Source organism: Anoplopoma fimbria, chromosome 9 (assembly GCF_027596085.1).
Source record: "Anoplopoma fimbria isolate UVic2021 breed Golden Eagle Sablefish chromosome 9, Afim_UVic_2022, whole genome shotgun sequence".
Taxonomy (NCBI): Eukaryota; Metazoa; Chordata; class Actinopteri; order Perciformes; family Anoplopomatidae; genus Anoplopoma; species Anoplopoma fimbria.
The window spans coordinates 17,282,748-17,298,950 of NC_072457.1; the positions used below are offsets into that span (position 1 = coordinate 17,282,748).

The 16,203-nt window shown below is 39.2% G+C and overlaps 1 protein-coding gene and 1 pseudogene across 1 annotated transcript; both read left to right on the top strand.

The window, feature by feature from the left end:
• Window positions 1-3,951: 3,951 nt before the first annotated feature.
• LOC129095427 (ladderlectin-like) lies at window positions 3,952-6,174 on the top strand. Its single transcript, XM_054603857.1, has 6 exons — window positions 3,952-4,015; window positions 4,894-4,926; window positions 5,110-5,201; window positions 5,284-5,409; window positions 5,794-5,893; window positions 6,025-6,174. The coding sequence occupies exons 1-6, from the start codon at window positions 3,952-3,954 to the stop codon at window positions 6,096-6,098; spliced, it is 489 nt and encodes a 162-aa protein (XP_054459832.1). The 3' UTR covers window positions 6,099-6,174.
• A 7,443-nt stretch (window positions 6,175-13,617) lies between these two features.
• LOC129096519 (collagenase 3-like) lies at window positions 13,618-15,950 on the top strand (annotated as a pseudogene).
• Window positions 15,951-16,203: the final 253 nt, after the last annotated feature.

The following is a 16,203-nucleotide window of genomic DNA, read 5'->3' on the forward strand; positions in this document are numbered from 1 at the left end:
ACATGCTGCTCATCTGAAAGCTGTTTATAGACAGGCTAGACAGAATATGCAGCAGGTGCACCTTAAAATATAATGAAATCTATTACAGAAACATTGGCCTCTTAATTATTCTGCATTGATATGATAGGCTTCAGAGAAGAAGTATATATTGTATGGCATCACAATGTTGAGGTGCTGCTTGTCTTGTGTCCACCTACTGAGTGTTATTATTTTGATGTTTATCAGTGGTGACCAAGTTGATTCTGGGCACAGCAGTATCATTTCTTATGTTGATGATAAAGAGGGAGCTTTATCAAAGTATTGTCAAGAAATCATAAAAACAAAATGAAATCTAAGAAGAAACCAAATGATCAGGAAGTATATATTTAAAAAATAATTGTCCAATGTAAATAACTTTTCTCAAAGTATTCCCATTTTTGGGTATTCCTGACTTGATATGCAATGTTGCTTTGTTTTGTTGTGGAGAAATGTAAAGAATTAAAAAACATTAAAAATGTTAAATTGTGTTTCTGTTCTTGTTCCCACATTGCACATAATTAAAAATGGGAATTTGATAAGAAAGCTCAAATAGATTCCTTATATTTCCTGGATACAATCTGGTTACGCCAACAATGGGATTTTAGCTGTCTTATAAAGGGATCCATATGATGATACAAAACACAGTCACCAGAAAGTTGAACAATTTTACCCACGTTGAAACCTTGATTTTTTCCTTTTCAATAATTTATTAATTAATAATTCTTATACAACTAAGCTTGTATGAAAGTGTGTTTTCAGGGAACAGTAAATTACCTAATTCTTTGACATTTGTAATCGGCATCTACTAACAATTATAGGAATAATAGGAATTGGCGAATTCTATCACATTAAAAAACGATAATTAAAAAAAACTAAAAAAATTAACAGGTGTTCTGAAGATATTTATAGTCTCAAAAAGAAAGAAACAGACACACCACTTGTTTCAAACTATATTCATGCCGGATATAGTGGTGGGATAATTCAATTAATCAGCCAATAATCTATATCTTATTGGAGACGAGTGTATGGGATTTTGTTCTGATATGATAATTTTGGCATGGGTACACAGTCAGACCTCTCCAATATGCGTAATTTACAAGGCTGGGACAGTGTGGGAACCTTCACTTATTATTTATGACTAACATGAACTAATGGCATCTAAAATCCAAAAGAAAGCAGTAAATATAAGATCAACCCAGCCAGACGCACATGCACAATCCTGCACAGCTAAAGATTTATGTTAAAGTGGCCCTATTATGCTTTTCCACTTTTCCCCTCTCCTTTAGTATGTTATATATATTTTTGTACATGTAAAAGGTCCGTAGAGTGTAAAACCTGAAGTCCACTCCTAAAAGGAGTTACCCTCCCCCTCAGAAGCTCCTGAAACAGCTCTATTGAATTCTCTCCTTCACTTCCGTAACTTTATGGGATCATAATGTTACGGAATGAATTTGCATAAACCTCCGGCTAGTTTGGCCCGCCCTAAAACAAAGCTACAGAGAGAAACAGAGCTGGAGCTCCGGAGGAAGAGTTTTTTAGCTGCCGTTATGTCAAAGAGACACTGTATTCTGCTCTGAGAAAGGAAATGCTCTGTGTATAAACTCCCAAAGGAAGATGACTTGAAGAATAAGTGGCTAAACACAATTTTTTAATGCATTTCACCGAGGACAACTTTTAAAACTGGACACAGTTCGCGGCTGGATTTTCGAAACGCTTACTGCTGAAAGATGATGGCGGTTCAGGATCACAACCTGTAAATATATTTATTATTTGTGGATGATTAACGTTCAACACAACAAAGGTAGCTAACGTTACTAGCCGGGGTTCAAATGTTAACACAGTGCTCAGCTGTAGCCTCAGCTAACGTTGGTAACTAACATTATTGTGTTCTAATGGCTCTGTTAATCAGCCTTAGCCCCGCTGCTAACACTGTGTAGAATATGAGGACTGAATATGTCCATCGTGAATAGTGTTCAAGTGAGGAGGTAGGTTTGTGATTGCAAGCTGTAATGTTACTGCCACTATCCACTTTGGTTTGGCTAACTTTGTAGCTATTTTCATGACTGTTACCATGTTGTTTCTGCTCTGAGCCACTGGGCTCCTTTCATTAAACATTAAATTGTCTTTGTGCATGTGTTTACATGCATATTTGTTGTCTGCTGATTTTACCTCATTGCAGGCGGGGGGTTGGATGGGAGAGGTGAGGAGATGGCAGGGGGTGTAGGTGGTTGACTGATCTCAGAGCAGTTGGGGGGGTTGTGAAGGTTGGCTTGTCAAACCTGCAGTAGAACATACTCAGGTCATTAGCCAGTTGACGACTCTCCACAGTGTTGGGGGATGATCTCCTGAAGTTGGTGAGCTCCTACAGCCACACTGACTCAGGGTCGTTGGCTGAAAACCTGCTTACCAACTTTTCAGTGTAGCACCTCTTTGCTACTCTGATCTCCTTTGCTGCTGTATGAAGAATAACAAGGATGTGTACTAGTATCAATATTCAAATATTTCAGCCAATTGAGATGTTGCTGTAAAATATCTTAATTCGCTGCCACTTGGAGCAAAGAGCATAAAATAATTAGCTAGCATCAGTGGTTACTATGATACAATTGTGTAGCTTATAAATCCACAGTATTCATTTAGCTAACTTCTACTTGGTCCAGGGTGTTAGCATGGCTGTACATATATTAACACCCTGCCAGAGGTATGTAATAACTTGAACAGAATGTGTCACCAATTGTACTTCGGTTACTGGCTTCAATATACTTTAATACTCTCCAACTCTTGGCACAATTTGTATTTTTGTCTAAATTACACTCTTGCTGGCTGGACTTCACTCTTCACTCATTACCTCTCATCAACTATGATACCAAGCTACATTACAACTGGTCAGAAATGTGTGTTTAAGTTAGAAAATTGAGAAAACTGCCATTTCGGAGAAAAACCTTTTCAAAATTGCCTTTGTTTTGTTAACGTTTATAGGGGTCAGTCACTGACAGCTAATGAAATCATATTCTTCATGTTTATGTGTAACATAACTGAATTGACACCTCTGTGTTCTTAATTTGTGTCTCATTTTTTAGTTATAGTCAATCATGACTGCACATCCATTGATATTTCAGAAGATTGGAGATTTCAGGAAGGCCAGCTGTGTCCTGGGATATCCAGTAGATACAGTGGTGGGAGACAGGAGAATGATGTTGTCATCCCTGATGGACAACATCTCCCCCCCCCCCATGCAGGACACTCTGGCAGCTCTGTGCAGCTCCTTCACACACCGGCTGCTTCACCCCCGGTGTGTGAAGGAGAGGTACCGCAGGTCCTTCCTTCCTGCTGCTGTCAGGCTGCACAACCAGCTCTGCTCCCAGCAGACCACACATACCAAAAAACAGATTTTTTTATTATGTCTCTTGTTTGCACTATCCTCTCTGCTGCTGTAATCCTGCAAACTTCCCCGCTGCAGGACTAATAAAGGATGATCTTATCTTATCTTATTTATGTTTTTATTAAAGGCAGCAGAGTAAAACAGTAGATATGTGATCTCTGGGAAATGTCACCACTTTGTTGGCCCATAGGTTTGACTCATGTCATTATTCAGTCATCTTTGTGGGAAGTGATGGGAAAACAGTTCCGTCTTCCTGCAACACAACTCCATACCGACACAGGAGGCAAAGTCCACACGTTTTATTGTCAACTCTGTCACAAGAAGGAAACGACTCAATGTTATTCAGTGAGTATATAAAGATCAGAGAGCCTCCCGTCATCACTTAACCTGCTGCTACCTGAAGAACACTTTACATTTACCTGACTGCTGGTTCTCTCTGTAAGTCAACATGCTTCGATGGTGCTTTTTAATGCATTCATGTCTTTCTCTTACCACTTCAATGCTTCCACTTTTCAGAGCATCCGCCTCCTTCCAGACGTTCATTAGCTTTCGTCATGAAGATTCTACTGATCCTCGCTGTAATCCTCTGTGTTGCTTCGTCCATCAGAGCTGCAACAGGTGAGACACAATACTGATCAAATACTTGAACCATTTCAATAACACATTTTAAACAGTTGCGAAATGTAGATGATATATAAGAAATGTGGGACCAGTGATGGTATGAGGGTTTGTGACCAGTGTTAATGGAGTCATCTAATTTAGCTTTATCTATTAGTATGACTCATATTTTAGTAGATATGACTAAAACTAACATGGACTATTAATCTCGTAGTAGGAGAGGGGGGGGTTGAGACTGTAGTTAGGACAGGAATATAGAATCTGTGAGACACAGTCTTTGTCCCTAACTTATTGGTACTTGTTTTGTACATAACTATGTATTTGTAAAAAAACAAAACAGGATCTACTTTGACTATCTTTCTGTTTTTCTCCCTTAGTTGATCCAGCTGAGGCTGCTGCAGTACAACATGACAACAATCCGACACCACGAGCAGGTCATTCAAGTTGATCAGTCAGAATACAGACCACCATGTGTTGTTGCTGTATGAAGCATCTTGTATCATCGGGTGTTTTTCATTTGAATCATTAATGTAAAGTCCCTTCACAAATACTGAACAGACAATATCATTGGTTTGAGCTGAAGGAAAACGAGGAAGTTGGTTAATCAGCAAAGGGAACAGTTCTACTGTACATCCTAACATAATTCATCGCTTCCTTTAAGTTAGAAATATGTAGCAATAAAGCAATATGCTGCTCTTTATTATGTATCAATGCTGCCATATTTAGAGATTCTTACAAGTTGCACAGTAAACTGACATGCAAACGATACAATTCATGATACGTTCAATGAAGCTTTGACTAAAGAGAAAATACTATGAATCCCACACAAAGAATACATGAATCAGTTGAACTTACAGCCTTGTCGTTGGGTTTTACAGGTTCGGATGCCGATGTTGCTGCTGTTCCTGAAGGTAAGAAAATCACACGACACACGATCACAGTTACACATGAGGCTGCTGCTGGAGAGAGATGAGATAAATTCATTCCTGTCCTGAGATACTGAATAAATTCCCTAAAAAACTCACATAATGAATAAAAAAAAGATTTTTTTTTGTAATTGATTTAATTATTCTTTTTTTTCCTCTTCGTTCCAGCACGTTTTAGTTTCTGCCTTGATGGTTGGCTTAGTTTCCATGGTAACTGCTACTACTTAGGCAACCACGTTGATACCTGGAAAGACGCAGAGGTAATAACATTCTTAAAGAAGGAGAATAAAATGTTTGGAGCCCTTTCTTAGAATTAGTTATGAAATGTTGCTCGTCCTGCAGAGGTTCTGTGCGAGCTACGATGGCAGTCTGGCCTCAGTCCACAACATCTGGGAGTATAATTTCCTCCAGCGAATGGTCAAGACTGGGGGTCACACTCTAGCCTGGATTGGAGGATACTACTTTGAGGTTTGTTCAAACATTTAAACATATTTTATTAAAGAAAATCTTTTGTTCTCTCTGAGAGGTTTCTAAACTGCAACGCATTTAAAGCTTTATTACTGTTTAAACTAATCTTCAAATAGGAATAAAAGCAGATTAACATAGTTTGTTCATTTCTTTTCAGCACATATTCGGTCCATCCATGAGGAGGGTTTGGATTTAGATTAGTTTTGTAGAACATAATGATAGTTGGCATTACCTTTTATTTGTAAGCTGAAAAGTGGAAATCGATGCAGCCTTTTTTTTTAGTCTGAAAATATCAAATCCTTTACAAACATGCTTTAAACTAAACGTGTACATGAAGAGACACTGGGCACAAACTGACGGGGACTGTAATGTTATTTCCTCTAGGATGACTGGAGATGGGAAGATGGCTCAGTGTTTAACTATCACAACTGGGAAACAGGGAGCTCCACTAACATTTACCAGTGCCTCCAGCTCAACTCTCAGGGTAAGAATAGAAAAGCTTTGAATATACGGTGTGGCACAGAGACAGGGGCATCAGGCCCTTTTCTACCATCAAACTTGATTGATGTCATTTTGTTGCCAAAGCTGATGATGCTGATGTTGATGTTTTTGTAGAGTCCAAGGGCTGGTCCAATCATGGCTGCAGCATGCGCTTCCCATTCGTCTGTCAGGTGAAACCAAACTGCTAGTTTTCACAGTGTCTGCAGCGCCACCACTGACTGCTACAAAAGGTTCCCTAATGCTGCTGCTTGTTCTTTATAACCCTTCATGCCCACTTCATGCTTCTACATGCTGGAAATGATGTATAAGCACTGTTTGTCTCAGCACACATGATTCCACATCAGTCAAGTTTATATATATATATATACATATATATATATATATATATATATATATGCAGTTGGGAATTTAAGGCAGTTGTGGATGTTGTGTTTGTTGTTTGTATTCACCGCTATTTATGTGCCTAAACAGTGTAATAAACGGTATCTATTGCTAAACAATAAAACAAAAAAAATGTAGTGTGAGATGTTCTTATTCAAAATACAGGCTTGAATAGAATCCACGTGTTGCCCAGAGGAAAGTTGAATTTGAATAATTACATAATTATTATTTTTAGTTCATTATTATTAATATTAGTAGTAGTAGTAGAGCTGGAGGTTGTATACTTCTATGCTCTATACTTGTTTAGGTTACAGTATATATTACTTTTAGCAGTAATGAAGATATATAGCACATTACTAATAGGAAATGGTATTATTACTTTTACAATGTCAGTCCAAAAGTACAATATTTTTCATTTTTGCATTTATCATCACCCACAAGTGCGCCACAAGAAAAACACTATAAGAGGGTGATTTTAAAATAAAGTGTTAACCACTGGATGTGAATGCATGAATGGGCCTTGAGCTGGGCTCCATCTAACAGAAGCTCTGGGACCAGGTGACGATATTCAGCTTATTGTTGACGGATGGTGTCATGCTACTGTCAACCTACCCGCTGCTCCAAGACTGTCAGATTGAGCCATGACAAACTCCATTTAAAGTATGAGGGCAGGTATCCTTCAGGTGGTGCTCATGATGAGAAACAATGTCAAACAGATAGATAGCAGCCTAAACAGACAATAGAGAGCAAAGAGGTGGTGCTGGTCTATCATGCAACGGTCTAAACGGGGCGGCTGTGGCACATGAGGTAGAGCGCTTGTCCCGTAACCACAAGGTTGGTGGTTCAAGCCCCTCTACCGGCAACATGCCGAGGTGTCCTTGAGCGAGACACCTAACCCCAAGTTGCTCCCCGGGCGCTTCATTGCAGCCCACTGCTCCTCCGGGATGGGTTAAATGCAGAGAAATAATTTCCCCATTGTGGGACTAATAAAGGATTGATTATTATTATTATTATTATTATTAAACTTGACACTTCTGATTCTTATAGCCTCCACTTTCACTGCCGGGTCAAATTGATCTGTACCATTTACATTTTTTAACGTTGATTACACTAATTAAGGCAAGTAGAAGAAGTATCATACTGAAAAAGTACTTTAAAATATTTTTTCTAGATTTTCAAACTTTGAAAAAGGTCAATTTGACCCCCAACATAACAGGAAGGTTAAATGTTCATCCTATTTTCTAAACTGCTTGTTAACATGATGTAACATTAACTTGAGATAAAAATATGCACAGAAAAAAAGCATAATAGGTTTAAATGTACGTGTAGTGCCTTTAAAACATTTGGAATCACCAGTTTTAATATTGTTTTTCTACTTCAATAATGAGACAAAAAGAGTAGCATTCAGACACCTAAAGTTTTATTTACATTTCAAATAGTTTTGAAGAAGAAGAATTAAATGCGTGCATCTGGATGATGACCCACAGTGTTACATGCCAGTGAAGAAAGCTGTTGGAACCAATTACCCTTCGATTTTGAATTTCGTTTCCAGTCCAGAAAACCACAAGTGATCCCAGAACATTATCAACCACAACCGTGCTTTTGGGTTCTAAATACATATTTTTAGACCCTCAGCAGTCAGTGGTTAGATTGAAGAGATTTAAACTCATTTGTCAGTCCATAGTATGTTCAGCTGATATTTCTGGGATCCCATGTACATATTGCTGACCCTACATTAACCTTCTAATTCTATTGTGAAGTTTTAAGAACTTTGCTAAAGCAACACTCATGATATTCAACACACACTTGACACTGACAGAGGAACCTGTTTCAATTTAAATCTGCACACATTTTGATACTAAGCTTTCAGTTTCTTTAACTAATGACTGGTTCAATTGTCAGTCTGGTTGGACCGTTGTTCAGCTCTTTTTTCTCCATTTACAAAATGTGACTTTTTTTTCCAAACCCTTCACACAAAATATCAAATCTATTTGTAAAGGGGATTTTTTAAAACCTTAAAGCATGGAAGACAATTAAATAATATAGAGTAGTCTCTAGAGGCTGTAACAAATGATGTGTGTATATGTCACAATGTGATAAGGAGTGCACCATTTAGAGGTTGAATTAAATTTGACTCTTTTACCTTCAACATAAACCTTTCAGTGCTCTGACTTTGACTCTCATTCTACCTCTGATAGTAAATTGGGACAAAAGAGATGTTACAACCATTAATCAGATTTATCGGATTTTTATTAGCAATTATTGAAGTATAGACAAGATGCAGATTTGTGGGGGCAATTAAGATATTTGGGCTGCGTGTCTGTGGTATGTGGGAGGAAACCGGAGTACCCGGAGAAAACCCAACGTCAACACGGGGAGAACATGCAATCTCCACACAGGAGAGGGCCGAGGCCTCAAACCGAGTCCTGGACAGTTTAGTTACATGCACATGGTTACCATTTGTAAACAAACAATACTTTTTTGTAGATGGTTTGATGTTTTTGTTCCCACAGTAGTGTGTGTGGGAACCAGCCTCCAAAGCTAAAAAGCAGAACATAATCTTTCTAATGTTTCATCATTATTCTGTTGGAATGTGTCCAATTACAGTGAAGTCGTGCGTTAAACCACAGTCACAGCTTCCTTTTCAAATTTAAGATCTTACAGGCTTGGATGTTACCTTTATTTTAAATCTTCTGGCATATTTTCACTATCTTTTGAGGCATTCTGTTGATGCCTGACTGAGTGTTTTCTCATTTAAGTGGTTTTAACTATTTTCAATCCAAAAAGAATACATAAGAGATTTAGTCTGTCACTGGCTTTGTTATTTCTCATCCAATATGTGTTTTTGACTTTTGACTGGTTTTATTAGACACAGCAGACCCTTTGGTTTACCATGTACGATCGTAACATTCGTATTAGTTTGTAGCACCTATTGTATTCGTATTAGTTTGTTGCAATTATTGTTTTCGTAGTAATTTGCTTCTGCACTATACTTTTGCTCTGGTTTATGCTTTAAGATGCTTGTTTAAGAAAGGAGATGCACTTATGACTCCTGGTGACTAGTAGTTCTCTTGAATACCTATGTTGAATACACTTCCTGTGAGTCGCTTTGGATAAAAGCGTCTGCTAAATGACTGTAATGTAATGTAATGTAAATGTAACAGAAAAACATAGAGACAAAGCATTACCATGTTTTCTCAGTGTACAATATATAGGTTCAATGAGGAGCAGATGACGATGGAAGGATCAGCCACACTGGCCGGGGATTCCAACTCCCATAGATGCAGCTGTCTTCTATAAGGGTAGTTACGTCACCTTTCTTTTCCTTCTTCAGTTTCATGAAAGGCCCTGCACATTTAACAAAGTGCTTTCTGGTTCTGACCAGGACACGGAAATCAGAACACATCACCCCAGTCCTCCACTCCCTCCACTGGCTTCCCATAAAACAACGCATCACTTTCAAAGTACTTCTCCTAGTATTCAAGGCCATAAGCTGTACCGGTCCAACCTACCTCCTGGACCTCCTCACCCCTCAATCCACATCCAAGACACTTAGGTCAGGAAACTCCAACATCCTTGCGGTTCCCCGGACAAAGCTGGCTACCATGGGAGATTGTGCCTTCTCTTCACTGGGGCCAGGCCTGTGGAATAAGCTCCCGGAGAAGATCAGGGCCTTAGACTCCCTCACCGCTTTTAAATCAAATCTTAAAACTCACCTGTTCCTCTCTGCCTTCCCCTAAGGTCTTGGTAATTTAGATTGCTTGTGTTTGGGTGGTTGTTCAGTTTTAATAGATATTCTTAGATTTCATTATGATTAAATTAATTAATTTATTTAAATTCTTATTTTATTTTTTGTTTGTTTTTAGCGTTTTATTATTATATTTGATTATTGTGATTGTTCTACCCTGTGCAGCACCTTGAGATTTCTTTGTATTTTAAAGTGTGCTATATAAATAAAATCCATTATTATTATTATCAAATTAAATGTGATGATAAAAAAAAACAACAGTTAATTTCAGAGACAATGGCTGGATTTTTTCATCTGCCTAATTACGTTGTGGCTCAAAAGAGTATCAAGGCAGGTAAATAAAATAAAAAAGACTTGCATGCAGGCCAAGGGTGAAAAAAACATGAACCTCTTTAAATATATCAACTGGAAGCTAATACAAAGAGGCTAAATTATGATTGTATGTAACTTCTCTTTTTTTGCTCTAGTTAACAGTCTGGCTGATGTATTCTGTGTAACTTGTAGTCTTTGCTACTCAGGGAGGTTGCAAAAGAAGAAGAGAGTTATAATAAGGATAATGGAGAAAACAAAAGCATGGATAACTTTCTCCAAGTCAGATAATGATTAAGAAAATGACCGGATTTTTGAAAACAAATTAAATGAATAAAAACAGTACTGAATTAGCTTATTAACCTGATAATCAAAGGTCAGAATATGATCAAAGATAACTACAGTGTCAGGGTTGGTGTGTGGACCCAAGAGCAGTACGACGAGGAGACAGATAAAGTTCTGGAGCTTTATTTGAAGCTGAGCACACAGCAGACAGACAGGATATGACTCACAGTGGGAAACAGGCCGGGGATCAGGCAGACGGAAACCAGAGGAAGCGCAGGCTAATCTCGTGGTCGGGGACAGAAGGCTGAGTCAAATATGTGCATTTCATGTATCACAATAATGATTCTTCATTCCTGACAGGACTGATGCATTTCTTCAGGGGAAACATCCACTACAAATTTGATCCCAACTCCAAACACGTGTCCACCAGCCCCACTAATGACAATGAAATACAGACAGAGAGGAGATAATGAAGGAAAGGCGCTCCATGAAGCTTGACGCAATGGTGCTGTGTATTCCTGCGTGTGTAAACACAAAGTGTTACGTAGCTCATATATTCAGCCATAACCACAACGTTTCTAATACAGAATTGGGAAGTGGTGAATGATGCAGGGAAGTGGTTAAATGAGTTAAACTATTAATGTGTATTACAATGTTGTAATATTGGCATTACAACCTTGTATCAAAGCATGTTTTTTTTAGCTGTGTTTGATATTACGGTTGATGTTACAAATGCATGTGTTTCATTTTAATGTTGTTGCTGAAACTGTTTGTTTTCAAGATTTTGCATGACATCTGCATTTCTTCTGAAGATACTCAAAAAAATAAAAATGTACTTATGTTGTTCTACCATTGAAACACATTCCCACTCTGAGTTTCTGCATTTACTGGTGTTGATCAATCTACCTGAGAAGTAAATTGCATGAGACACTACTGTCTCCTCCGTGTGCAATATTAGGTAACAGTGACCAAAATGGAGCTTCCCACTAACACTGATGAACAAAGTCGTCGTAGACCATTACAGACACATCTGAACTTTAGTTGACTCACAAGTCTCCTCCCTTCAACCACTTCTCTATGTAGTACAAAACCCATTAACATGTAAAAGAATAAACTAATTTAATGTTTAATCTGATTAAACCCAGATTAATTAATGACTAATTGTACACCCTGATCTGTCAGAACTTTACATTTTATAATGTAGGGCAACTCAGCATCATGACATGACTCAACTTGTCTTACAGAAGCAACAACAGCTTGAGGACTGGAAAGAGTTTGTCAGCCAAAGCTCAGAGCAACTCAGGGCACTCAGAAACACCATCAGAAAATACAAAGATGAATTGTCAAACATACACTATGGCAAGCACTGGTATAAATGTTACATTTTATTCCAACATCCAATCAATATTTGTATGTATATGTAATTAATAACATGTTCATTCTCGGTCATCATTTTGGTCCTGTTATGGAGCCATCAATGTTGATGGCTCCATCATCACCCCCTCCACCCAGGTCCGCAACCTCGGAATCATCCTCGACCCCACCCTCTCTTTCCTACCCCACGCCAACCACATCACCAAAACTGCCTTCTTTCACCTCAGGAACATTGCACGCCTCCGGCCCTCCCTGTCCTCTGCCACCACCGAAATTCTCATCCATGCCCTCATAACCTCCAGACTCAACTACTGCAACAGCATCCTCTATGGCTCTCCCAACAAAATCCTCAATAAACTCCAATATGTTCAGAACTCTGCCTCTCGACTGCTCACCACATCACCCCGGTCCTACGCCACCTCCACTGGCTCCCGGTCAAATACAGGATAGACTTTAAAATATTACTCACCACCTACAAAGCCCTGAACAACCTGGCCCCTCCCTACCTTTCAGACCTCCTCCCCCTCCACGCCCCAACCCGTTGCCTCAGGTCCGCCGGCGCAAACACTCTGAAGACCATCAGGACCAAGCGCCGGACCTGGGGTGACAGGGCCTTCTCAGTTGCTGCACCCTCCCTCTGGAACTCCCTCCCCATCCACATCCGTCAGGCTCCCACCCTATCATCATTCAAACAAGCCCTCAAAACCCACCTCTTCAAACTCGCCTTCACCTGCTAACCCCTGCTCCCTTTCCTCCCTACCCTCCACTACATGACTCATTCCGCACAGCTTCTCCAGTTTTCTTTTTTACTAAAATGTTCTGTTTGTTTGTTTTGTTTGCTCCTTTGTGTTCTTTTTTGTTTTGTTTGTCTTCGCCCTATGTAAAGCGTCTTTGAGTACCTAGAAAAGCGCTATATAAAATTAAAGTATTATTATTATTATTATTATTATTATTAAGTTGGTTATCTTTTATTTCACTGTCAACTCCATTTCCGATATTACTTCAATTTGGTGGAAAATTAGGAGATGACAACAGGAACAAATTATTAGTTTTTTGGCTTAATCAATTTGCAGATTCATGCATTTCTTTCCTTCAAGGTTGACTAAACATTTTATCAACAGCTTCATTTGTTCTGGAGCTTTCCCACATATCACACCAGCTTCTTAAGCAAATGGAATTTTGGCAGTTTTTGTTAACATTGCAAGACAAGGAATATTTCTGATCAAATGTAATGTAAATGTATACCGATCTGGATTTACAAACAAATTCAAAATGTTTATATCTACAGTTTTTTTTATATATTTTGCAAAACATATTTTCAAGAGTCAATTTTTACAATTATTGGATAACTGAGAACTGAACTTTTTTTTTAAAAATGTGTATTATTTTGCAACAGATTCATATGATGAATGTTTTGTTTCGTCATAATTACAGTGTATTTCTTGGGAAACGTTTTTGTTGGGTATGCAATCAGAGCACAACATCCTCTCTTATCCATAAAAGGAGTATTAGATTCACTGACTCAAGGACGTAGTTGCTCAACCCGCCCTGTTCTCTGCCTATAAAACGTCTACCTGCAGCACAGAAACACAAGTTTTTATCGAGGAAACATGAAGACTTTCAATCTATGCATTCTACTAAGCCTAGCAGTCACAGTTTACTGCGTGCCAATATCGCAGGTTACTGTGCAAGATGAGGAATTTGCTAAGGTATGTATTCTTTCTTTGTTTTTACATTATCCAGCTGATGCATTTTTAAGTATAACTCCTCTGTTAGGTTGAAGAAATTCTTCAACCTAACAGAGGAGACAGGTCCCACTATCAGACGGGGGGATCAGCCAAGTGACGAGAAAGCTGAGTGAGATGCAGAGATTATTTAGTCTACAGATCACCGGGACCCTGGATGCTGACACCTGATGCCCGTTTCTCCACGTTCGAAAAAAACCCAAAGTGGGACAAAAACAGCCTGACCTACAGGTGAGGGATCCGAAGAGAGAAAGTGTGTGACAGAGGGATTGTAGTAGGTCTAACTAATAATATTCTTGATTGTTGTTCTGCACATCAGGATAGAGAACTACACACCTGACATGTCTGTGTCAGAGGTAGATGACTCCATAGAGAAAGCGCTGCAGGTCTGGGCCAAAGTCACTCCTCTGAGATTCACAAGGATCTACAGTGGCACTGCTGACATCATGATCTCCTTTGGCCGCCTATGTGAGTACAGACACACTTTTCGTCCCAATAAGCGTCTTTGGTTTAACTTTATTTGTCAACTGTGTCCTGAATCATGTTGAAGAGCTGATCAATACTTTTTAAAACCCAGCTCTGATTTGCTGGTTTTTTTTACACTTGGATTGTGTTTGCTCAATCTGACATGAGTATGTTCTTGTTAACAGCACATGGTGATTTTTACCCCTTTGATGGCCCTGATGGCTTTATTGCCCATGCCTTCCAGCCTGCACCAGGCATTGGAGGAGATGCTCATTTTTATGAAGATGAGACCTTCACTTTCCGCTCAAACACTGGTCAGTTTTGTCCTCATCTACCCACTAACTACTGTCGGTGTATTTGACATTGTTGAATCATAGAGTGGAGCTGTTACTAACCTGTAGCTGTGTGCCGTCCTCTTCTTGGTTGCTGCCCATGAGTTTGGTCACTCTCTGGGTTTGTCCCACTCTGATGATGCTGGTGCTCTCATGTTCCCCAATTACTCATACAGAAACCCTGACACTTTTGTTCTGCCCCGGGATGATGTCAACGGCATCCAGTCTCTCTATGGTTCGTAACAACTGGCACAATCATCGATATGCCTTTTTTGCACAAATAGCACATGAACAAAAATGTGTTAGTATCATCTTTGTAATGTGATTATGATTTGATTTAACCTCCAGGTCCAAACCCTGACAAGGATCCCTCTATAGATGAACCTCAGCCTCCCACCACCCCTGATGCCTGTGATTCCAGCATGGTCTTGGATGCTGTCGCCACCCTGCGAGGAGAGATGCTCTTCTTCAAGGACAGGTATCGTAGACATACAGTAGAATGCTCAGATGTCTGAACGCTGAGGTCCATTAAGGGTGTTTTTTCTTCACACACATGGTAACTCATGCATTGAATGTCCTTGTGTGTTCTCAGTTTGTTCTGGCGGAAACACCCTCAGAGCAATACACCTCAGCAAAGTCTCATCACAAACTTCTGGCCCAAAGCCCCCACCAACATCGACGCTGCGTATGAAAGCCAAATCTCAGACAGAGTGTTTCTCTTTAAAGGTATGTGATCTCAATATCTACCTGAGGCTGTAATAGACACCATTTTCAACATTCACCTTTAGATGCAGATACTAATAAGTGTTTTCTGTTAATTCCTGTACAGGTAAAAGAGTGTGGGCTTTCAGTGGCTATGATCTAGTGCGTGGCTATCCAAAACCAATTTCCAGTTTTGGTCTGCCCAAAAGTGTGAAGAAAATTGATGCGGCCAACTTTGACGTGGAATCCCGCAAGACTCTGTTATTTGTGGGCAGCGATTACTACAGGTGTGTTCAAATTACGTGATGTGAAATGAATTCAAGGGACCAATGATGGTTCACAAGACGGTTCACATATGGTAGATCAGTCTAATTGTTTTCTGTGATTCCTCAGTTATGATGAGGCCAGAAAGACCATGGACCAGGGGTTCCCAAAGCAGGTGGATCAGACCTTCTCCGGCCTGACCAGCAAGGTGACTGCAGCTTTGCAGTACAGATGTGAGTAGCATTCAAGGTTTTCCAAGTCAAGGTTACTGAGATGAGAAAAAGTTTGCAAAAAAAATAACATTGAGTGAATCTGGGTTCTGCAGGTTTTACTTACATCTACAGTGGACCCTACATGTTTGAGTACAGCCTGAGTACTGGGACGTTGTTCCGTGTTCTGAGGAACAGCTACTTCCTGCCCTGCACCAACTTCTAGACCAGTTTACTAGCTACGATGTTTATTTAGCTGCTCTAAATGAAAATGAAGGCAACAGAGTTAAACTGTCCATAATATGTGATAAAATATCTTATAATATGTTTTATATTGTAACACACATATGGGTATATAATTCAGCACCTAGAACAGCACCTTATATCATTTTTTTCGTTTTTATTATAGCATTTTTGTGATGTTGGCCATGCCTTTTAAAGTTAACTCTTTTCTATCTTAGATTATTTATGTTTTATTC